The sequence below is a fragment of the Parasteatoda tepidariorum genome, chromosome 3, assembly GCF_982258835.1.
Source record: "Parasteatoda tepidariorum strain Cologne lab strain chromosome 3, Ptep-v5.0, whole genome shotgun sequence".
Classification (NCBI taxonomy): Eukaryota; Metazoa; Arthropoda; class Arachnida; order Araneae; family Theridiidae; genus Parasteatoda; species Parasteatoda tepidariorum.
In genome coordinates, this window is record NC_141757.1 from 69,380,599 (window position 1) to 69,405,165 (window position 24,567).

Consider the following 24,567-nt stretch of genomic DNA (forward strand, 5'->3'; position numbering starts at 1 on the left):
AAACTTTTACACAAAATGTTGAAAAAATACTTAAATGGATTATTAAAAATTAAAAAACACTATTTCAATGAAACGACCCATCGAACAGCTGTAGAATTGTATGTACAAACTTTATAAATATACAGGCGTTCCATGATATCATCTCCTAATAATCTTTGCAAACAATTAAAAACTTTGTAAACTATTTAAACTTTTTAACCTACTAAACTTAGTGAAAAAAAAAGAAAAAAAAAGCATTTAGATAAGAAGACGAAAACTAATATTCGATACAAAGCCGTTTTCTAACTATGACCAACCATTATTGAGCTCAGAAACAGCAAAAGTAGGATTAAAATTATTAAAAAATAATTTGTTTAGTAGAACTGGAATTCATTCATCTTTTTCAAGGATCTGGTTTTAAGCTTCCTAGTAAATTAAACCAATTTGAAGTGATTTTAATTTCTCCTTCACTCTTATAGTGATAAGCTGCAGCATATAGTTTTTAGTTTCTCTTCTTAAGAGTGATAATTTTAATTTATATTCCAAAAAAAAAATTTTCTTTAAAACCATTAAATTGATGGTTACGAAACTAATAATAGAATCACATTAACACACCAGTCTCTTTTAATCGGTTATTCATTTAATTTATACTTGAATATAGTCACTTTCTGAATAGTCCCGTAGTGGACTGATCGTTAAGACACGGTTCCCAGCAGTCTGCATAGGATCAGTCTGCGTAGGGATCGAGGGTGTGCGGTATTGGTCCTCGTTAAACTGTTCTACCGTAAAGCGCTCGACTTCGCGCTCAGGTCGTCGGGCTACCGAAGCGGGGGTGCCATTCCCTCCGCAGAAGATCAAAATTGTGATGGCATGTCTTCGGATCATCCTCCGCGGTGTTTCCCAGACCGTCGCCAATAGCCCAGTGTGCAGCTCTTGTGCGACGTAAATTAACAACAACAACACTTTCTGAATAAATAAAAAAAAGCTTAAAAAATGAAAAAAAAATTCGTAGGCGAGTGTTAAATATTTTTGTCAATTTGTCTTCGCTTCAAAAAAATTTTTTTTGTTAAAATATTAAGGTTTGAGCATATTTTTGTAGAAATGACCTGAAAATTGAGATTAAGTCACGTGAGTTAAAAGAAACGTACGCTTTGAAAATATAAGAAGAACGATGTTATTTTGGATGTCAACATGGTGTTTCACTTTCTGGGGTTGCTAAAACGGATCTAAAACGTTTGAAATTTGAAAATTCCTTGAAAACCAACCGGAAAATACGATGACATATTAAATATGTCAAATAAAAAAAGAATCTAAATTTATCATGAGATCAGCCCTGCCTTAGTTTTCTTAGGTATGAAAATGGTAGTGAAAGTCATATTGTGTAAAACACCATGGGTACTCTCTCCCACTATATTAATTTACTCATAAGTTGTTAAATATTTTTTGACACTACTATCTCGCTGAACATAGCACGTACATTTGACGAAATATCAAATGTTCACACCACCACATTTGACGTCATAAATATTCATTTTTTGAACGTTAAATTTGTAAGCCTGATCAGAGACTACCAGCTCACTCGCTTCTGAAAAACACTTTTGGATTAATATTATCTTGCATTTACGTTACATAAAACAAACCTCTCATGGTTAGCCCGAAGGCATTCGGAATTCTATCAGTGGGGATATCTTATCAGCACAACATAGTCACCAAAGGTTATTGCACTTTAAAACTTATTTTATAAAATTTCCTTTCTCTTTCTCACTGAATTCATGGGATTACGTAGTTCAAGTATCTACCCTTAAATAAGCTAATTAATTTGTACATATTTTAAGTTAGTAAATCAGACAAAAAAAAAACACTCTCTCTGAATTAGCATTTCTTTTTTTTTTTAAATGGATTCAAATTCTGAATCCTCTAAACATGGGGAGGGGGGGGGGAGCAGAGCAGTTGCCACAGTCTAAAAAAAAGAGAAAGATAATTTCGTGCAAAATATAATTTTCAAAAATTATTTATAATTCTTTACAGTATAATTTAATAATGAAAATGCTTGAATTTAAAAAGTACACAAATATTTTTCTCATTTGAAATTTAAAATAAGCAATATCAAATTAAAAACGTAAAATTTGAATAAAATAGGTCGAATGATTGAGCAAGTAAAACTCAATCAAGTATTACTTTTAAATGTTCACTTCTCAAGAACTATTCTTCCGATTCTGCCCAAATTTCGAATATTGTCATTGAAAATTTATAGTTCAAAATGAGCTAAAACTTGTATATTTTGCAATTCAAACTCTTTCGAACATTATTAAATTGTTTGGTAAATTAAATAGTAAAATAAGATATAATTTAAAAAAAAAAAAAAAAACTGCTTTATTTTCGAATAAACGAGTTTATTATATTTGTGCATCAATTTTTTAATCCTTTTAATACTTTCTAAAATATATATGGCGATATATAAAAAAAAGAGAAATTAACCACCAATCAACATAAATTAACTTAAAGAGAGATCAACATTAATCGAATTTTCAACCAAGCTCCTGATCTCTTAATAAATAAAAATCTGATGTATCATAATACAACTGCTGAATACTATATTGTCTCATGAACAAAGGTAGTAAATAATTAAAATCTTATAGTTAAAATTTAAAACAACCACAACGTATTTAAAAAAACAACCTTTATTTAATTATCTGAATTAAAATTTTCCAAAAACACAACACACAAGTATAAATTAGTACATCCTAAAACATTTAAATATATGCCACAAAACAAAATACTGAGCGTATCAAAATCACAGTCACAAAGCAAATGAAAGTTGAAATCGAAACTTCCACTCATATGGAAACGTGCAGCATAAAAACAGATTCATAAAGTTTCATTACAATATAATAATTGATGATTAAATGCTACAAAAATGCAATAAAGCTAAAAAATAAGACATTCCTGCACTTATCAATTAAAAAATCTTGACTATAAACAACATTAGAGACTACATTAGTTTTCTCGATAATAGCTTTATAATTATGAAACAGAATGGCTCAAATTAGACAAATTCCGCTACATTTTCCTATGAGATATATAATATTCTGAAAAGCATTTACTTTGCCAGAAAAGTAAATTAGAAACAGTAGCAGAATTTCTATAAATATTGGGACTTTTGGCAATAAAAAACTAAATAAATGTACTAAATTAAAATTTTGCTATACTAAAAAAAAAAGAAAATATATACCTAGAATGTCCCATATCCGTATCGTCGAGATTTCAGCAAGTTTGGGAAAATAGACTTTTCTTAACAATAAGTTTTTAAGGTAAACAAAGATCAAAACATGCATTATTTAATTAAAAAAAATAACGAATGGAAGATAATTAACGGTAATTCAATACCATAACGTTCTCTTGTAGTTGAAATGATCTTTGGTTAACTAAGAAGTGTTTTGTGATTTTCTTTAGTTAACTAAGATTGATATATACAGGGAATAAAAAAAGTTAGGAAACGGTCAAATATCTCAAGAAATATTCAAAAAAGTGAAAACTTTAAAGGTATTCAATGATATAGAACTCAATCTTTCACCCGCAATCCCTTAAGGCGAGGTGGTGGGAGCAGCTTTGACATTTTAAATATGAGCTTGTATATTTTATAGCAAAATTCAGATTCTCCAGGAAAAAGTAACTCTATTTGAGTCTTAGTTTCATGCATTTTGCTTCACAGATGGCGCTGTAACCAAGAAAAATTAAATAGGGTACAAGCTGTTTAAAATGGCAAATTTCAAAATCCATCAAGTTAAGAAGATAAAAATAGATACGTTTAAAAAAAATTTATCTTTTTTTTTTGGACAAAAAAATACCGAATTTTAATTTATTTATTTAGCAATCTGATAGGTCTCTAGTTACCAACATTTTAAACAGTTTGCAGCCTATTTTAATTTTCTCCGTTACAGCGGCACCTGTAAAGCAAAATGCATAAACCTACAACTAAAATAAAGTTACTTTTTCTTGGAGAATTCGAATCTGGAATAAGAAATAGGGGTTCATATTTAAGATTTCCAAGCTGTCCCCATCCCCACCAGGGGATGGGGGTGAAAGATTGAGTTTAGATCAATTCTAGAAGTAAATTTAATAACAAAAATAATAACAAGGAACAGAATTGTGAGTAGATTTTTTAATGAAAACATTTATAATTTAAAGGGAAACAAAGAGCGTCTCATAATATTCTTTTCTGATGGTAAAAAAAAATTTTTTTTTTTACTAATTCCTTTTTTTTAACGCATTGCAAATAAATAAATAAATAAAGATGAAAAGAAATGTATGCATTTTGTTTGTTAAAAAAGTGGGTAAAAATAGTCAAATAGATGTTCATAAACCAACATCCGGATATGGAACTTAGTAGTATATAATATAAAAATGCATTTTATATAATTTGAAATGAACAAAGCTTCTAACTTTTAGAGGACTTATTTATTCAATGACAGTAGCATACAATTCCATTTTATTTAAATATCAAAGTTTTATTTATTGTATTTTTGTTAATTTATTCAAAACAGATTAATGATAGTAAAAAGTTTATTTGACTTTTTACATTGTACCTACTCAAATAAATTATAGTATTGTAATGTATGTTCATAACGAAAGAAATGTTTTTACTTGCCCATATATAGCCATGTATAATATGTTATTTTATTTACTATTAGGTATTGTTATTTAAAAAAAATTTAAATAAATAATTTTTTGTAATAAATAGAATTTACTGTTTTTAAAATCGAAGAAATATCATGATGTGCAAATGTCAACATGTGAAAGATTATTTCATCATTACTGTAATGAAAAACAAAATTGCGTTGATGCTGAAAATTTCCACATTAATAGCCATCAACGTATAAACAGCACAGTAGCAAACATGTTGATGACGATCTTTCAAATTATGATGATTAGATTATGACAACAAGAAGACCTCAAAGGAAATCATAGAGAAATTTGAATAATTTGCAGTCATTGTATACTTGTAACTTTTTGATTTCCCACTTTATTCCATGAGCATATTAAAATTAATTGCAAAATTTAATCTTCATGATTATTTCTTCTACACTCTGAGGAGTTATTCGATGAATCCATGCTATCACGATCACGTATTGATGCTTGTAAGGCGATTGGACTCATCCACTCTTGAGGCAAACATTGTTGTAAAAAAGGAATACAAGAACTAAAGTAAGCTAATCTATTCACCCAAGATGGAATATCTTGCCCACAAAGTATCTGTAGGAAAATCAAATTAAAAACCAAACTTTAATTTAATATCGTTAATTCATATATAAAACCTGTTAATCAGTAAACAAATGAGGTTGAAATTAAGTTAAAAATCAAAATTTAAAAAACTTTTTTTAATAAAAAAAAAACATAAAGGTAAAAAAAATACTTAACAACCTATATATTTTGATAATGAACATTAAAATTAGGATGATTAGAACAATGCAAAACAATTTTTATGATTAAATTATCCCATAGAAAATCATATTGAAATTTGAATAATTTGCAGCCAATGGTATAAACTTTTTGGTTAGAATATTTAATAATAATAGGAAATTTAATCTTCGTGTTTGTTTCTTGTAGACTCGGAGGAGTTATTTGGTGAATCCATGCTATCATGTATTGATGCTTGCAAGACAATTGATCTCATCCATTCTTGAGGCAAACATTGTTGTATAAACGGAATGCAAGAGCTAAAGTAAGCTACTCTATTCACCCAAGATGGAATATCTTGCCCACAAAGTATCTACAGAAAAATAAAATTAAAAACCGAAATTTAATTTAAGATAACAAGTTCAAAGAAAGAGCCTGTTACAAGTAAGTTAATTTTAAGAAGGATTAAAAAAAGGGGTTGTAACACAAAAATAAATAAGATCTCCGGCAATGTTTGATTACTGAAATCTGTCTTTTTTTGTGATTTGGTAAAGTGATCAATTAACACAAGATGGCAACTAAATATTGCTACATTCAATATAATTCAAACTTATTTTACTGTTCAAGAAATTTCTTATCCACTTGTTTATTCAAGTGCTAACTTTTAAATACTTCAGACTGTTCATTTTTAGATATTTAATCTAAAATTATAAAGATGATTAAAACAAAAAAATAAGATGATTTAACAAATTTTTATCTTGAAAATTTTAGAGCAGTTAAAATTTCCTGGTTTTAAATGGAAGTTAAATCCTACATTTCTTAAATCAAATGAACAGGCTAAAAGCAATGGTAAAATAATTAAGAGAAATTCTTAATGTTACTTGCATAAAAAGAACTCCAAAAATGTATTATTAACTTATAGTTAATTATTACTATCACGATATGAAACTGATATAACCTTCAAAAAACCCAACTGTGATCATTGTTTTCAAAGATCAAAAAGAAACATAAAATTATATTATTTGCAATCCGCTATTTGATTCTACATTAAAGAGCCAGATACTTAATCGCAATTTTAGACCAAGAATGAATATCATAACTCAGACTCAAAGTCACAGTTCAGGCCAAAAATAAATATGAATCAAGAGTCTATTACTGACCATATAATTTCAATTGATTTATTCCTTCTGAACATAATATTTCATTTCTAAGAAGTAAGGTATCTGGAATGTTAATTACCAGCTATAATATTTTTTATTGAAAATAATTAAGCTTTGGTTAAAGGAAATTTATTAAAAAAAATACATTCTTAAATATGTCAAAAATCAAATAAACATGCTAAAACATTCATTAAATAATCCCAAGAAAATGAAGTGGTAAGACATTACATGTTTAAAAAACTCCATTGCTTCAAAAATGTACAGATAGAAGATAACAATCCACATGTTTTAAGCGCTCAAAAATAGGCACCCATTTTAAAGATTTGCCAAATGCGAATGATAAGAAACAAAAGTGATTTCAATTGTAAAATGTAAAGTTGCCAATGAAAAAAGTGAGAAACAAAACTAGAGAATCCTCAGAAGCTGAGTAAAAAACTCAGTAACCTTTTATTCCCTCTTGGCTACTGAGGTTTTCCTAGTTTTGTTTCCATTTTTATCTTCCATTTTTTTATTGACAACTTTACATTTTACATTTAAAATCACTTTTCTTTCTTCTCATTCGTATCTTTCAAATCTTAAGATGGAGACCTATTTTTGAGGTCTTGTAACATGTCGACTGTTATTTCCATTCCGTAAATTTTTGAAGCAAATTAAATTTTTTTAATCAGGTAATGCTAAAATGTTATTAAAAGCTATTTTTATTTTGTACGAAAAAAGGTGGAAAGGTAGCAACAGTCTGGTTACCCTACATGCATGTATGTTTCTCCTAAAAAATATCCAAGTATAAGTATATTTATCTAAGTATTAATTATACTTATATTTTATCTATTGTACAGATGGTTGTTTATTGAATATATATAACAGATGTCTGGAATAATAAAATTCAGTCACTAAGTTTTATCTTTGAAAAAATTATTAAAATTCTTTATTTCCTGAATTTTCCATATTGATTAAATTGATTTATTGATGACGCATAATAAAAAACAGCTATATACCCTAACAAGTACTAACCATAAAATTACATCGTGCAAAAAAACTGGGTTTGAAAACTAGGGTCAAAGTTGAAAAGTATAGTAAGTAAAAAAAAAAAAACTATTATATACTATTCTTAAGGAAAAACTGTCTTCAAACAATCACAAAATGGATTTTCAAAGCAATTGGGATACAGGCCAAAGAAGAGTTTTTTTGAGTCTGTGTATCTAGTTTCAAATTTTCTCAGAAAATAAAATTTAAATCACTAATTAGTGAAAAAATTTATTTATTATTTTCCAAATACATAATGTAATTTTTATACTTATCTCAACGAGTTTTTGAATTAATAATATTCTTATACATTTCTTATAAACTCATTATATGTAAAAGAGTTTGCCATGACATAAAAAAACAGACATATCAACTTGATAAACATAACAGAAGTGTATATTTTGATTCATTAGAGCAGAAGTTTTTTTTATTTTTTTTATTGAAAGTATCATATTTGTTATATTCAAAAATGCAATGTATTTTGGGAAAGAAAATTTATTTTAAGTGCAACATCAGAGTGAAAAATTTGAGAAACACTAAAATTGAGTTATGGATTAGAAGTAATGTAAAATTTAAAAAAAAAAAAAATCTTTTTAATATTGCTGGTATTAAAAAATGAAATAAAAAGATCAAATTGTTAAATTCAATCAATGAGTAAAAATTTATTGAAATTAAATAACCCTAGCAAATTATAGCCTCTCTTAATGAGACTAATTTTTTTTTTAAATATAAAATAATAAAGAGTTTAACGAAAAGGTATTAAGTTAACAAACAACATTGTACTTATTTCGTTACCTCCAATTTGATATTACTTTGTTAGAGCATAATTTCCCAGGCTAGACAGTTAGATGAAAAAGAAAAAAGAGACTTTAATTGCTATTAGCGATAAATTATAGTTCAAAACTTTCAGAAAGCACATAAGACCAAAAAAAAAAAATTCTGATTATTCAACAACAAAAAGTTATAAAAGTTTTTGAAACATACAATATGCAATATCATACCGTAGTTAATCGTCCACAAAAATTATTGCAATTCTTATTCATTAAATGATAGCCATCTCCTTTGAATTCTTTTCCCAGCTCTTCAATTACACGACGAACTTCTCTTTCAGTAAACTCTGTATAACCAATCAGTATGGCTTCCCTAACAATAGAATTAGTTTTCATTAATAAACAATATGCAAAATTTTTGTATCTATTATCACAAAATTTCAAATATCACAAAATTATTTCTATTATCACAAAAACCAAATGTGGTTGATTTTTATTAATAAATCCCAAAAATTTTTTCTAATACTAGTCGAATGAAACATTATAAAAAATCACAAATGTAATACATACATGACTGAAGAAGATCAAAATAGCAACTTTTTAATTTTTAACATGGTAACTTAGTTAATTTTCTTCTAAAGTTAAACATTCACATAAATACGTTTTTTATTTCTGAAATTGATGAAATGCATTCAGCTTTTTTTTTAATAATCTAATTTTAAATTTCCATATATCACATCAATAGAAAATATGTTATCGTAAAATAAATTTCCTCATTAACTGCAAAATTAAATGATACAATAACCAGAGGTAAATAAAAACTGCAGAGATAATCCTGTAAATGGCTAAACAATATAACTTGCGTTGCCATGTTGAAACCTATCTTATTTGTTGTTGGCATTCATTTTTTAAATATGTTATTACTGAAAAAAAAAATCTCTTTCAAATTAACAATAAAAAAGTAATAAACACATTATAAAAATCCTATTAGATTAGAATATTAGGGTACAAAAATAAATAAAATATAAATATTTATAATATTAAAATTGTTAACAGAACCATATCTATCATTCCACCTGCCTATTTTGCCTATACCTACAACTTCATTGTTAAATAAATATCTAATGTGGTAAATATCTAATTTGATATAATTAGAATAATTTAAGTAGTCATAACATACTTTATTGTGATACAAAGATATTGAACATTAACTTTCCTCAAACAAATGAAAATGCATCATTTACTGTCCATGTACCATATGTATGTTCACTTTCTATGTAACAAATGTATCATTTGTTCCCCCACATTATTAAAGTTCTTTAAAATGCCCAAAAGAAACAGCAATTTAGTACCTAACCAATATCCTGTAGATATAAATAATAAAGTATTATAATTTAACAGACCTGAATTTAAAATGATCACCTAAGTCACCAGCATCTCGAGGAACTATTTCAAATATCCCAGAAAAATTAAAGGGATGGCCTCCATATGCAAATTCTGAAAAGAGAGTGAAAATTTTGAGAAAAAACTATGGATTTTTTTCCCCAGCTAAAATACATACCTACTGAAAAATAGTAACTTTATAAAATTTTATGTTTCACGAAAAATGGGAACATTACTAATTTAAAATTATTGAATTATTACTTTGAGTACTTAAGTCTCTCTAACATGTGCATTGAAAAAAGGGACTTCTGATGTACGATTTCAATTATCATTCGAGTCGTGATATAATTTCATTTTAAAATTATGCAAGTACGCAGCAGATGAAAATCTAAGTTAATAAAAGTAAAAATATATTAATTAGATTTGTCCTACTATCTACAGTGCTTAGAGTTTCAAAAAATGTTTCTTACTGTTTTGTCATTCTAGGTTAACAATGGTAAAGCCTATTGGTAATTTTATTTTATTTATAAATCAGTTAGTGCACATGTAAAAATATTTTTTATTATTTTTTTTAAATTATTTCTATTAGTAAACAAAATTTTATCTAAAATTATAAATTTAATCTGATTACAAAATTCTATATAATATTAGTACTCAAAAAAGTGTAAATTTAAAAGTGATTTTCATAGGGACCATTTAATTATAAAATAAATATATAAATCATCAGAACACTATTGTAAGTATCTAATTCAGAATTGGGAAAAATAAGTTAATGAATTGCCTGTCAAATTTTTTTTTTTTGGGGGGGGGGGAAGAAAGCTGAAGCTATTCATATAGACTCAGACTTTTTTTCCCCCAAAAAGATAAAAGGCAATTCAAAAACTACATTAATTTATATTTATGATTCTTAGCTTGGTGACTATTGGCAGTACATCTACAAAATATATAATGTTTATATTATATATAATACAATGAATAAAATAGAATGAAATAATTTAAAAAATAGAAAGAATACGTAGAAAAATATCCATCTTAACTTACTTTTTGTTAAAGGAGCAAGAATTTTTACTTCACTTACTAAATTTCTAAAAAAATAACATGGCGAGAAACAAGTTTTGTAACTAGAGAAAGCAAGTGAAAAATTTTAGGTCAAATACTGCAGCGGCTGCTGCGTTTGAGCCGATTTCAAGCTAAACGCCGAAATGTGGCAAACTTACGTCGCCAGTTGGCGATAAGGACAATCACGATTGCAGACCTAACTGCACCTGTTTTTCTCCTCAGTTCGGTCTGTGACGACGCCTGTGTATGTTACTGGGACAACCTGTCCGCCACGATGTTTAATCTGGAATTAACTAACTTGTAACCTTAATTGTTATCCTTTTATTAAATTTATTATTATTTAATTATGGCTGGCATTCTGTTAATTGTTTCTATTCTTAATCAACTTAATTATTCATTTTTAGATCATCTCTCTATTTGAATATTATGTTTTATTTTAGGAGTCGCGTTAACTTCCACGTGTCTCCTCACTGGTGACCCGGCTTTGAATCTATGCAATCTTTCTAAATTTATGCGAAGACCAGCTTTAATTTTTAATAACTTTTGCTCCTTTAGAACTAAATTTAAAATTTAGCGTTATTTTTTGAATTTTTTTTTATTTACAAACTTGTGATCGCACGGAGATATGGATGGATGGACACATGGATATTTTAAGGGTATGTTATCGAGTTTCTGCTGTCTTTTTGTGATTGGTCATTTCAAAATTACTGTTGCTTTAATATGTTTAAATTAATGTATTAATTTAACTTACTGCTAGTATCTCTGATTTAAACTTACTGTTAGTATTGATCTACGGCATGTACGGAGTCTGTTATCTTAGTGCATTATCTTCCGAAATGTTTGAAAATCACTTTCATTAGCAATAATTATTTGAATCTTTTACCATTTTTAGTAAATGTATTTGCATTATTTTCGAGTTTAATTTGATCTTTGCGCTTATCACTGCATCATACAAATTGTTTAATTTTATTTGCTGCACTAACACTTTAAAATAATGCCGAATGTGGTGGAGCAGGTTAATGATGCAGATAATGCTGCACGTTCTTCAAATGCATCTCAGGTCTCCCATCTTTCGGTAAAAATTCCCCCGTTATGGAAATCAAAAATTAAACTATGGTTTATTCAGGTAGAGAGTAATTTTGAGCTAGCTAGAATCACTAATGATTTAACGAAATATAATTACCTCGTTTCATCAATAGATCCTGAAACTTTATCCTCAGTGTCCGATATTTTATTTGCGCCACCTGCTGCGGATAGATACAACACTTTGAAAGACCGGTTAATAGCCGAATTCTCTGCTTCGGAAAACGAACAAATTCGCCAATTAATTTCTGAATTGCATCTTGGAGACGTTAAGCCGTCCCATTTATTGAGAAAAATGCGCGAATTAGGGGGTAAAAGCGTCAACGATGATTTTTTGAAAACTTTATGGTTTCAGAGACTGCCTCAAGAAATTCAAACAATCTTATCAATTAGCTCTGAATCTTTGGACAATTTAGCCAAAATGGCTGACAAAATTTCAGAAGTCCGTACGACTCCGACAGAAACTGGCGTGTTTGCTATTGGGCAACACACTACGGAAAGCTCACAGCGCAATCCTCCGTCTGAAATAAGCGTTTTGCGAAACGAGATAGCTTCGTTAAGTGCAGAAGTTAAGAGATTATCTCGCGAGCGTAGTAGAGATCAGTCTCGATCACGATATAACAAATCTCCCCACCGACATCAAACTCCTTCAAGATCGCGAGGCGACCCAAAATTTTGCTTTTACCATAACAGATTTGGCGCTCGTGCAAAACATTGTAGAGAGCCTTGTTCTTATAATCAAACTAAAAATCCGGAAAACTAGATTCGGCTATCGAAAAACAAGTGTCTGCGACTGCAATCCCGATAGCCAAAAACTCATGTCGCCTTTATGTTTACGACAAGCGTTCTCATTTAAAATTTTTAGTTGATTCAGGATCCGATGTATCTTGTATCCCCGCGCCTAAGGTATCTAAAAAATTAAGACCTGAGCCTTTGGAATTATACGCTGCAAATAACACGAAAATTAAAACTTTTGGCTCAAAATTAATCAATGTTGATCTGGGTATTCGACGAAATTTTAAATGGCATTTTTTAATTGCAACTATTCCAACACCCATTATAGGTGCTGATTTTTTAGAGAATTTTGGCCTCTTAGTTGATTTAAAACGTCGAAAACTTATTGACAGTGTAACTAAGTTAGAAATACAGGGTATGTTTGCCCAACCTAAACCTATTAGTTCAATTAAACTCATCTCCGGAGAATCAGAGTATCATAAAATGTTAAAAGAATTCCCAGATTTAACTAAATTGTCATTAAAACTAAAAGATTCTAACCATAGTACTGTGCATTATATAGAAACCACCGGACCGCCCGTTCATTGTAAGCCTAGGCGATTAAACCCTAGATTATACGAATCCGTTAAAAAAGAATTCCAATTCATGATGGAGCAGGGAATTTGTCGACCATCCAAGTCACCGTGGTCTTCTCCGCTCCACGTGGTTCCGAAAAGTTCCGGTAGTATTCGTGTTGTAGGAGATTATCGCAGATTAAATGCGTGTACAACTCCGGATCGTTACCCAATCCCGCACATACAGGACTTTTCAAACTCTCTCTATGGTGCGAAAATTTTCTCAAAACTCGATATTGTGAGAGCATATTTTCATATACCAGTGCACCCGGAACATGTACAGAAAACCGCGGTATGTACACCATTTGGCCTTTTTGAGTTTCCCTATCTGAACTTCGGTCTTTGTGGAGCAGCTCAAACGTTCCAAAGATTTATGAATGAAATTCTTGGTGACTTTTCCTTTTGCTACGTTTATCTCGACGATATTTTAATTTTCAGTGAAACTGAAGAAAAGCATAGAAAACACGTACGTTTGGTTTTTGATCGTTTGAACAAGTATGGATTAACTATACAAACTTCCAAATGTGTTTTCGGTGTACCTGAAATTTCATTTTTAGGACACCTTATTTCTCAAGATGGTACAAAACCATTACCCGACAAAATCAAACCAATTTTAAATTATCCCCAACCTCAAACCGTTAATGAACTTCAAAGATTTCTAGGAATTTTAAATTTTTTCCGCAGATTTTTACCGAATATAGCACAAAACCAAATACATTTAACCGCGTATTTAAAAGGAGCCAAAAAGAAAGACAAAACGAAACTTGAATGGACAGATCAAGCTGATAATGATTTTAAACAGTGTAAAAAATTAATTGCAAACGCTGTGCTGTTGTCGCACCCTAAACCGAATGCCAAATTAATTTTACACGTGGATGCGTCGGATTTCGCAATAGGAGGGGCTTTAGCGCAAATTGTTAACAATGATGCACAACCACTTGCTTTTTTCTCTCGAAAACTTTCCCCAACTGAAAAAATTTACAGCGCATACGATAGAGAATTATTGGCAGCTTATGCGGCAATCAAACATTTCCGACATATGCTTGAAGCGCGAGAATTTTCTCTTTTCACAGATCATAAGCCTCTAACTTTTGCATTCAGAAAGCGCTCTGATAATTGCTCTCCGCGACAAGCGAGACAATTAGATTACATATCTCAGTTTACGACCGATATTCATCATATAAAAGGATCAGATAATGTTTTGGCAGACGCACTATCGAGAATCGAAGCAATATCTATGCCCAACACAATCGACTATAACGAAATTGCACAGGCACAAACAACCGACGAAGAACTAAATGATTTATTGACAAATTCCGACGTCTTAAAATTTAAAGCAATAACCCTGCCTGATTGTAGTAAATCAATTTATTGTGATTTATCAACTGGCACAGCTCGGCCATACATTCCTGAAATATTTCGTAAAAAAGTTTTTACTACTTTGCATAATTTATCCCATCCTGGGATTCGCGCTTCCTCAAAATTGATGCGATCTAGATTTGTTTGGCCGTCCATACGTAAAGATTGTGCAGAATGGGCTAGACAATGTGTCCCATGCCAAAGATCAAAAGTAACTCGCCACACAAAATCTGCAGTAAGTAATTTTTTAGACCAGTCACAAAGATTCGAGCATGTACACCTGGATCTTGTGGGTCCTCTTCCACCATCCAACGGGAATTACTATTGTTTAACTATGATCGACAGATTTACTCGGTGGCCAGAGGCTGTCCCTATTCCTGACATAACTGCACACACAGTTGCAAAGACCTTTTTTACTCATTGGATTTCCAGGTTTGGCTGTCCTGTCCGTGTTACTACTGACCAAGGCAGGCAGTTCGAAAGCTCACTTTTCGTGGCCCTGTCACAACTCCTAGGCATCAAACGCATCAGAACTTCTCCGTATCATCCTCAGGGAAATGGCTTAATCGAGGAGTTTCATCGTCCACTAAAGGCAGCCCTGAAGGCCTATAATACCGAGCAGTGGTCTTCAGCTCTACCTACATTGCTACTAGGTTTCCGTGCAGTCTTTAAAGAGGATCTAGGAGCCACAACTGCCGAATTGGTCTATGGAAGACCTCTCAGACTACCAGGCGAACTCTTCGTTCCTTCACCGACCAGTGCTTCCCAAAATCAACTTATCCTGGACTTGCAATCCCACTTCGGAAATGTGAGACCAGCCCCGATGTCTCGTCATGGACACAGAACAATTTTTGTTCATCCACATTTGAAGGACTGTTCACATGTATTTGTCAGACACGACGCTGTTAGAAAGCCACTCCAAGCTCCGTACGATGGTCCGTATAGAGTTCTGCAAAGAAGTGACAAACTTTTCGACATCGAACTTAAGGGGAAAAAGTATACCATTTCCATAGACAGGCTTAAACCAGCTTTCCTGCCCAAAGAGACTAATCAACATACTTATCCTTCTCCAGTCGAGTCGATTGAATCAACCGTTCCTGCAAAAAACTCAGAGACAGTGAAACCGATTGATCCAGCCAACACAACTCGTACCGGTAGAACAATTCGTAGACCTCAACGGTATGTCCATTTTTAACCGTTACACTGCGGAGGGAGTATGCAGCGGCTGCTGCGTTTGAGCCGATTTCAAGCTAAACGCCGAAATGTGGCAAACTTACGTCGCCAGTTGGCGATAAGGACAATCACGATTGCAGACCTAACTGCACCTGTTTTTCTCCTCAGTTCGGTCTGTGACGACGCCTGTGTATGTTACTGGGACAACCTGTCCGCCACGATGTTTAATCTGGAATTAACTAACTTGTAACCTTAATTGTTATCCTTTTATTAAATTTATTATTATTTAATTATGGCTGGCATTCTGTTAATTGTTTCTATTCTTAATCAACTTAATTATTCATTTTTAGATCATCTCTCTATTTGAATATTATGTTTTATTTTAGGAGTCGCGTTAACTTCCACGTGTCTCCTCAATACTAATAAGTTAACTTTTTTGTAAAATAATCTGTTCTGCTTAATAGAACAAAAAGTTCTTATGTTGTGAGCTGCCTTTTTTTTTCAGTTTGTAATTTTTAAAACATTCACTATTTTTCATACAGTTTAGACAACATTACAAAACATCCTTTACCTTCCTAGATTCCAAAAACCATGCGAACCTCATAAGCCGCCCGAGGGAAAAGATTCCTAAAGACTGTACAACACAAGTTTTCCTCCAGGTATAATATGGTTAACATTGACTTAAAAATACAAAAAAGTAAAGGATGATTTAGAATGTTGTTAAGAACGTGTGGCAAATGCTACAAGATTTTTAAAAACTCAAACTGGAACAAGGTACCAGTTCATTGCCTAAAATAAATTCATAACACTATGCAAAATGCAAAAATAAAGAGCAAAAACTATTAAAAAGTTAAATGTAATATCCCATTAAGCAATATATTAAAGTTATAAATATATTCTGTTCTCTGCATAATTGAAAGACATTTTTATATTCTTATTAAAATTTAAAAACATTTTTTCAAGAAATAATTTAAGTAAATGGAAACAATTTTAAGGCAACATACCAATATCATGAACTTCAACTCCTGAATGAAACACACCGATTCCTAAAGGTGCTGTATAGTCATTTGTCCAGTACTGAAAAAATTTAATCAATTTAATCAATCCAGTACTGAAAAACAAAGTAGATATATTTTGCTATTATGAAATTTTTTCATTAAATCAATATTAATCTACATAATGCAAATAAAAAGAAATTAATAAACAAAATTTCCACTAAAAATGTAATGTTTTAAAAATGAATTCAAGAATAGGAACGTTAATCCATGAAGATCAGGGGAGAAGAATGATTTATGCCCATTTTTCACAAAAATAATGATTTTCTAACCATTTGTTGCATTTTCAGGATTACTAGGTTTCAACAAATCAATAATTTAAAAAATTAGTTTTCTTTGAGAGTTATTATACAATGAGAGTGGGCAATGCTGAGGAAAATGGTTCCCGACTGCCTTGAAATTTGTTTTTCTCAGAATGAATTCATACACATAAACTGCTCTTCTCCATTGATCTTCACATATTGTCAAAAATACAGAAAAAAAATTTATAAATAAATAAAATTAAAAAAAAAGGAATAAAAAAAAATAAAGGGCAGTTAGTAATGTGGAAATGATTTTTTGTCTGTAACTAACTATACTTTGTTCAGTGAGCACTGAAAGCGAAGATAAACAAAGCTATCTGACACTTGACATAACCTTAGGCTGATTCACACCAAGGTTATGACAAACAACATTAATCTGGCTATTGGTCAATAAGGAAAGAATCAACAATTCACCAATGAACTAGCAGAAGCAGGTAATGTTAGCAATAAATGGAAAACCTTTACGCTTGTTTCCACTATCAATTTTCACTGTAAGTATAATACAGAGATCTCTCTACAAATATAAAAGGGCAAGGTGATTTTTAAAAAACAAGGGCACGTTCACTATTAAAGGACACTAATATCGCTAATTATATTAACTATATCTAGCCAGATTGTTGCCTTTAAAGCCAAATTAGAAATACTAAAATAAATTTGAAATACTTAAATAATTTGCAATAGTTATGGTAATCTGAAGTTTCAGGTTTCTGTGCTACTGCATTCTCTTTTCTAATAATTGCTTTATGTAAAATTTCAGATAGAAAAACAAAAGACTAAGTATTTTATTTTATAACCCTGATAAAATGGTAGACCCAATTTTGAGTTTACAACTTCCAACCAACTCCCTAGCCTTGTAATTTTGAACCCTGTTGCGGGTTCGCATAGGTAATATTGGAAAGCGGGAAATAGTTTAGTTGTAATGGAATGGCAACAAAATATAAAATATTATAGAACAAACAATCGATAAGTTAACAAGAAAAACGATGTCTAAAATAGTTATTCTTTCTATGTTTCTTCCTATGTAAAATGTCCTCGTCATGTAAATAAATGTGCTCTTGTCTAAAACAACCTGTATCTTCTTCTTGTGAGTCGTAGTTCAATATTAGTATAAAATTCAAAGTTCGACTTCGCAACATTAAGTGGCGTCCGTGTGATATTCAAGAGCCAAGCTTAAAAAAGAAAGGACAAAAGAAACAAAAGTAAGTGAAACTATCAGAATTTAATTAATATTTCATTTCATAAATGGAAGAATTAAAAACTAAAAGAAAGCCATTGCGCCAAGGATTTACTTTAACTGCCAATAATTTAGAAGCAGAGTTATCGAATACGGAGGTTAAAGTGGATCCGGTAAAGATTTTATTATCACAATTGACGAATAAATTCGAAAGATTAAACGATGTGCAAAATCAGATTTCTGAAAATTTATTAAAACTGGAAAATAATGATGATTATGAAAAAGATTTTGAAGCCAATGAAGAATATATTGACAGATATGTGTGCTTAAAAGAAACTGTTAATCTTCGTTTGGCGAACAATGAACCAAGTACACAAAATAGTGCGGAAATGAAGAGAAAATACAAGCTTCCAATGTTAGAACTACAGAAATTTAATGGAGAAATAAAAAATTGGCTCGGATTTTGGGGACAGTTCCGTAAAATACATGAGGACAGCACCATCGATGATGATGATAAATTTCAATATTTAGTTCAAGCAATGGTTCCCGGGTCACCAGCAAAAGAACTGGTAGATAGTTTTCCACCGTCAGGCCAAAATTATCAAAAAGCAATTACTCAACTAAAATCGAGATTCGCAAGAGATGATCTGATGGTCGAAATCTATATTAGAGAATTGTTAAGATTAGTGTTGGCACAGGCTACAAAAAAAGGTCACATGCCATTGGCGACATTGTATGATAAATTGGAAACACAGTTACGAGCTCTGGAATCGCTTGCCGTTAAAAGTGATATTTATGCCGCCATGCTTTACCCATTAGTAGAATCAGCTCTTCCAGAGGATCTTTTGAAGGCGTGGGAGAGATCTCGATCATCCGGAGAAACAAATGCTAGCACAGAAAATCTTACAAAATTATTGAAATTTCTCAGAATTGAAGTTGAAAGTGAGGAACGCCTGCAAATAGCTCGTAGTGGATTCGGTAGCCAAGGAAGTTTTGATGTAGTTCCACCGACTGCCGCTTGTATATATTCTGGTGATTCAAGAAATAACACAAGTGATTTCAAAAAGCTTAAATGTATATGGTGTGACAAGGATTCACATAGCTCAGTGGAATGTTTCAAGTTGCACAATTTAAATTATAACGATAAAAAGACAGTTTTAAAAGAAAAAAGAGCATGTTTCCGTTGTTTGAAAATCGGCCATCCAGCACAACAATGCAAAAGTTCTGTTAAATGTTTAATTTGTGATAGAAGACATTTGACAGTAATGTGTTGGAACATAAAAAATGGTGAAAACCAAGGTCAAACAAAGTCAAGTACTAAAGGAAAAAATGATGAAAATAGCAGTAGTTCTAAAACTCTTGTTAATCAACAAAAGGGTGAAACGTTGATGCAAACACTGATAGTAAAAGTTGAGGGCATAGATAAAACAGATAGACTCGCAAGAGTTTTGATTGATTCCGGTTCCCAAAGGTCCTATATAAAAACAGAGGGGGTAAAAAAGCTAAATTTGCCAATAATTGGAGAAGAAATTTTAAACCATGCATTGTTTGGCGGAATAGAAACTGGTCAGGAAAAACACAGTGTCTATGATGTCAATATAAAATCCCTAGATGGTCAATTCAAAATTACCTGTCCAATGTTAGCCCAGACAAAGATATGCAATTTCGTACCGAGATTAAAGAATCAAAACATTTATCCCATTCTACAGCAAAAATCAATTAACTTATCAGACGTTGGGGACAATCCTTTAGAGATTAAAGTGTTATTAGGTGCGGATGTATTGCCTCAAATTCTCACGGGGAAAATTGAAAAATTGGATGAAAATATTATTGCTATTGAAACTCGGCTTGGGTGGACAATAATGGGTCAACAACCTAGAGAAGGAAAAACAAACCCTATTTTGAGCTTATTCTGCCAACCCAGCATTGAAGACCTTTGGAGCTTGGAGACTATTGGAATACGAGATCCAGCCGAAGCTAAAGCAACAAAAATGAAGGTGAAGAAGAAGAGAAAGAGAAAGAAGGCTCAACTTGTACAGCGTGGTAAAGAATCAAATAACAATTTAAAAGAAGGAGACGTGGTGCTTATTGGCGATGATAATGTCAAAAGAATAAATTGGCCTTTAGCAGTTGTCTTAGAGTTATATCCCGGCAAAGATCGCATATCAAGAGCTGCGAAATTGAAAACAATCCAGGGAGAGAAAATAAGACCCTTACCAAAGCTGTTTCCCTTGGAAATTTCACCTGAAGAAACAGATTTTTACATACCGAAATCAGCAGTCCCTATTTCCGAAGGAATGCGGGAGAATATTACTCGTTATGGAAGAAAGATAAAAATATCAAATAAACTGGACTTGTGAACTATAAAACATTTTTACATTAGGACATTAAGAGTTAAAAATATTTTTATAATCAGAAATTTTTGTCTTAAAACAAAACAAAAAAAAATTTATTAAAAGTTTAAAATTTATTTGTTGGTGGGGAGGATGTTGCGGGTTCGCATAGGTAATATTGGAAAGCGGGAAATAGTTTAGTTGTAATGGAATGGCAACAAAATATAAAATATTATAGAACAAACAATCGATAAGTTAACAAGAAAAACGATGTCTAAAATAGTTATTCTTTCTATGTTTCTTCCTATGTAAAATGTCCTCGTCATGTAAATAAATGTGCTCTTGTCTAAAACAACCTGTATCTTCTTCTTGTGAGTCGTAGTTCAATATTAGTATAAAATTCAAAGTTCGACTTCGCAACAAACCCAATCCAGAAGACAAGAGAACTCCAGGATCAAGTATTGTGAGTAATTTTTCTCTTGTGGAGAACTTTTTGATAGATTTAGTCCACTTTTGCCTTACATGGCGAAGGAAACTGCGAAAACCTTTGGTTAACTTGAAACAGTTAGCCCGATGGCAAAGAGATTCTAACCCATGTACCAATCTAAAACGTTGGATAATTCATGACAGCACTGTGGTTGGTGCAAACTGGGCACGGAATTCATAACAACCAGCCATTGAGGGGATTTGAATCGGGTTCACCTCGTTAGGAGGCTAATGCTCTATCCCCTCAGTCACCACAGTGCAGTCCTTAAATATTTTATTTTATAATCATCGTGGAACAGCTGACCAAATTTTCAATTTATGACTACCAGTGTTCAATTCCGGCCTGCGAGAATTTAAAAGATAAAACATCACAGAAGGAAACCAACTTGATGGGTAGAAACTATTAGCAACGTTTAAAAATTTCAACATTCTACATATTTTCGTTTTTAAATTTCTATAAGTTTAGAATTTCTTTGGCACCTTACCATTTGTGGTTGGCAAAATTAGGTACTGACATAGAAATATCCATATTTTTTCAATAATAAATATTTGGACCGTTTCAGGAAGGAGGGAGTATAAAAAGATGTTAGAGTTATTATTGCAAAAAGTAGCTAATATAAGTACTTAGATAATCGACTTATTGTAACTATATAAATACCTCACAACTTAATATATGTCATGTTAAATATAGAAAAATTATTAATGCTTAAAAAACATTTGATTAATCGTGTTTCTAAATTAATTTAAATAACTTCAACTATTTCTAACCCTGTATTATTTTAAAATACCATAATTCAGTTTAAATGAAGTTTAAGAAATAGAAATTAATACCACTATGTTTACATAAGTATAATCCCGCGTGCAGAAGCAAAGTTAGTTATACGGAAAAAAAACTGTTTGATTAAATTGAATAATCAGCAACTGAATAATAACATTTATACTTAAAAATTGCAAGCATTTCTATTTTTCGAAATGAACTGCACTCGTACATATGGAAATTGAAAATTCCCAAAGTTCTCAAAAAATAATGCACAAAATATTAAGCAATATAATTATAGTACATACCATATCGTACACGTTTAATATTACTGGACTGCTAGGCATTCTACTCAAGCAATGAAAAAAATGGATTACAAGATTGTCAGCATAAGAATGTATTATTTTTGATAAGAAATTAATAAATTATTGGCAAATAAAAAATATTTTAATCTATAGCCTCATAAAGACGATAAATGATACTAAATCATTTTATACATTAATTTATAAAAGAACAAACTAAAATATCGTGAACATTAGAAGTTCGAAGTCGTACAAAAACACATCAAAATGTCAACAATAAACAAAAACTACATGTGTTGTTGCCAATAAAATTTTATATCTAACTTTTATTTAATCTCAAACCACATAGCAAATTTTGTACAGATGGCGCTAAAATCTTTAAAAAACAGATGCCAAAGATGAATGCAATGCATGCATAAAAGATTTTTTAACTTTAATTAATCTCATCAATAAACCACATTAATGGAGATTAATTTCATGAACTTTCATAGAATAAAATATAATTAGCTTCATGCAATTAACATGAGCATTATTGAATTAATAATATCACATTTTATTTATAATTAGTTGTTGTAAATAACACTTAAAAGTATTAATGAAAAATGCATTTTTCGAAAGTTATATTCTAACAAAAAATTAAATTTGAATCATTAATTAATTTATAATTAATTAATAAACTAATTTGTGATTAATTAACAAAGAATTAATTTGGATTTATTTATAAAATAATGTATTAAATTTGTAAATTAATAGAGTATCTTTAGAGTTAAATAATACATTTTAATTAAATAAAATATGTGTTCGATTGAATACCTTTGTAGTCGCTCAACACATTACTCGTAATTATAAATTGTTTTACTGTTCATTAAAATAAGGAAAAATTGTACCGTGCATGTTTTGAATGGTATTGCTTCGATGATTCCAGATACTCCAACTAAATAAATAAAAAAATGTGGAATTGATTTATTAACAATTTATCTTGTACTTGAGTGAGTTTTGAAACCTAACAAAAATAAAACATTATCACTAAATCAAAATATATACATTTATTTGACTTTTACAGATCCAAAACTATTGAATGGGTAGTCACGTATATCCGAAGGTTCAGTAAATATTGGAGAAATAAAGTGTCAATAGGATGGTTATTTTTGAGGTATTGGATATTGCTTCGTCATCGCTAGTTTGATATTGGATATAGCTTAAATAAACTCAAAAGCTGAAGTTTTGGAGTTGTCTCTACGCTTTTGCGTCTGCAAGACACAAGTTGTTTCCCACAACCTTTTCCACTTCTTTTTTGAAATTTGACCAATGGTTCAAGCAAAACAGATATTCAAGAATGCCAGACTAATTTTTCAAACAGAAAACAAAATTTAGCAAATTTTATTAAAAATTTAAACAATTAGATATTGCAATGAATTTTTATAAAAAATATTGATGTTAAAAACGTTAATAATACTTTCACTTTGGACTAATAGCAAAATTTTTAAAGCAAATTTTTTTTTATATTATTGAACAGTAATGAAAATTGTGTTATTATATAAATTAGAACTTGATCTTATTTTACAAATTGCTAATTTATTCGTCTTAAATAATACAATATCACATTATAGGTAGTAAATTTAATTCATAACTATTTTCTTAGAATAAATGCCATGAACCCTATTTGTAAAAACTGATTAAAATATTATTGATATTTACATAAAAACCCCAGAAGAATTTTTTAAAACTTTGTTTTAAGTTGCTACATTGTCAAAGTGAAATTTCCGCTGTCTCACCCATGTGTGAAATAGATAAACAATGTAAAGGCATTGAACCAAAAAGATAAAACTGTAACTAATATAAAGAACTAATTGCTTGTGAAAAAAAAATTCTGAAGAGGTCAGATATAATGGAGAAAGGCCATCTTAGTAATAAAGATAAGACTGCAACCATAGATAGTAAAAGATAATGATAACTTTTATAGATTCTTCTGAGAAGTAACGGAATTCATTTCAGAGAATGATGCTTTGATACAAGCTATATAAATAATTTATTAAAAACTACTTGTTTTAAGTTAAAAGTTTCTCAAAATTTGTGCATTATTAAAAAATTGCATTATATACATATAGTTCTAATCAAATTTGAAAAATAAAAGGATTTTAAGTACAAAATCTAAGTTTTCTAGTGATGGTTCCAGTTGGAATAGGAAATAATTTGATATACTAGACTTATTAAAAATAATACGATTTAGAGATTATTAAGTTTAAACACAGAAGCACAGCAATTATACACAAAAACTATGATATAATATCACCACTTATTATTTTACCATTTAATATGGAATTAAAGTAATATATTCTAAGTATTAATTACATGCCCTTTTCTCCCTGTGTCGAGCTAATCCAATGTCGCAAGTGCAATGATGAGCCAACTCGTTACCAGTC

At 30.4% G+C, this 24,567-nt stretch overlaps 1 protein-coding gene across 3 annotated transcripts; it reads right to left on the reverse strand.

Moving 5' to 3' along the window:
• Nucleotides 1-2,644: 2,644 nt before the first annotated feature.
• Nucleotides 2,645-22,442, reverse strand: LOC107454182 (deubiquitinase DESI2). Of its 3 annotated transcripts, XR_015432596.1 has the most exons (6): nucleotides 22,151-22,442; nucleotides 16,740-16,812; nucleotides 9,733-9,826; nucleotides 8,561-8,702; nucleotides 3,516-5,232; nucleotides 2,645-3,377 (listed from the first exon to the last, which is right to left on the reverse strand). XR_015432596.1 is itself a non-coding variant. In XM_016071278.4 (5 exons), the coding sequence occupies exons 1-5, from the start codon at nucleotides 22,187-22,189 to the stop codon at nucleotides 5,038-5,040; spliced, it is 543 nt and encodes a 180-aa protein (XP_015926764.1). In that variant the 5' UTR covers nucleotides 22,190-22,442; the 3' UTR covers nucleotides 2,645-5,037. The 3 variants fall into 3 exon arrangements, 2 of the variants coding, with proteins under 2 accessions (XP_015926764.1, XP_015926765.1); XM_016071278.4 differs by having other exon boundaries at nucleotides 2,645-5,232; XM_016071279.5 differs by lacking the exon at nucleotides 2,645-3,377 and having other exon boundaries at nucleotides 3,804-5,749; nucleotides 22,151-22,438.
• Between the last annotated feature and the right edge of the window lie 2,125 nt (nucleotides 22,443-24,567).

Excerpts from the sequence above, each read along its gene's own strand:
- LOC107454182 (XM_016071278.4), bottom strand. The coding sequence starts at position 22,189 with ATGCCTAGCAGTCCAGTAATATTAAACGTGTACGATATG. Across the intron at positions 16,813-22,150 it reads TATTAAACGTGTACGATATG|TACTGGACAAATGACTATAC; the intron begins GTATGTACTATA and ends AAATTTTTTCAG. Across the intron at positions 5,233-8,560 it reads TTTGTGGACGATTAACTACG|ATACTTTGTGGGCAAGATAT; the intron begins GTATGATATTGC and ends ATTTTCCTACAG.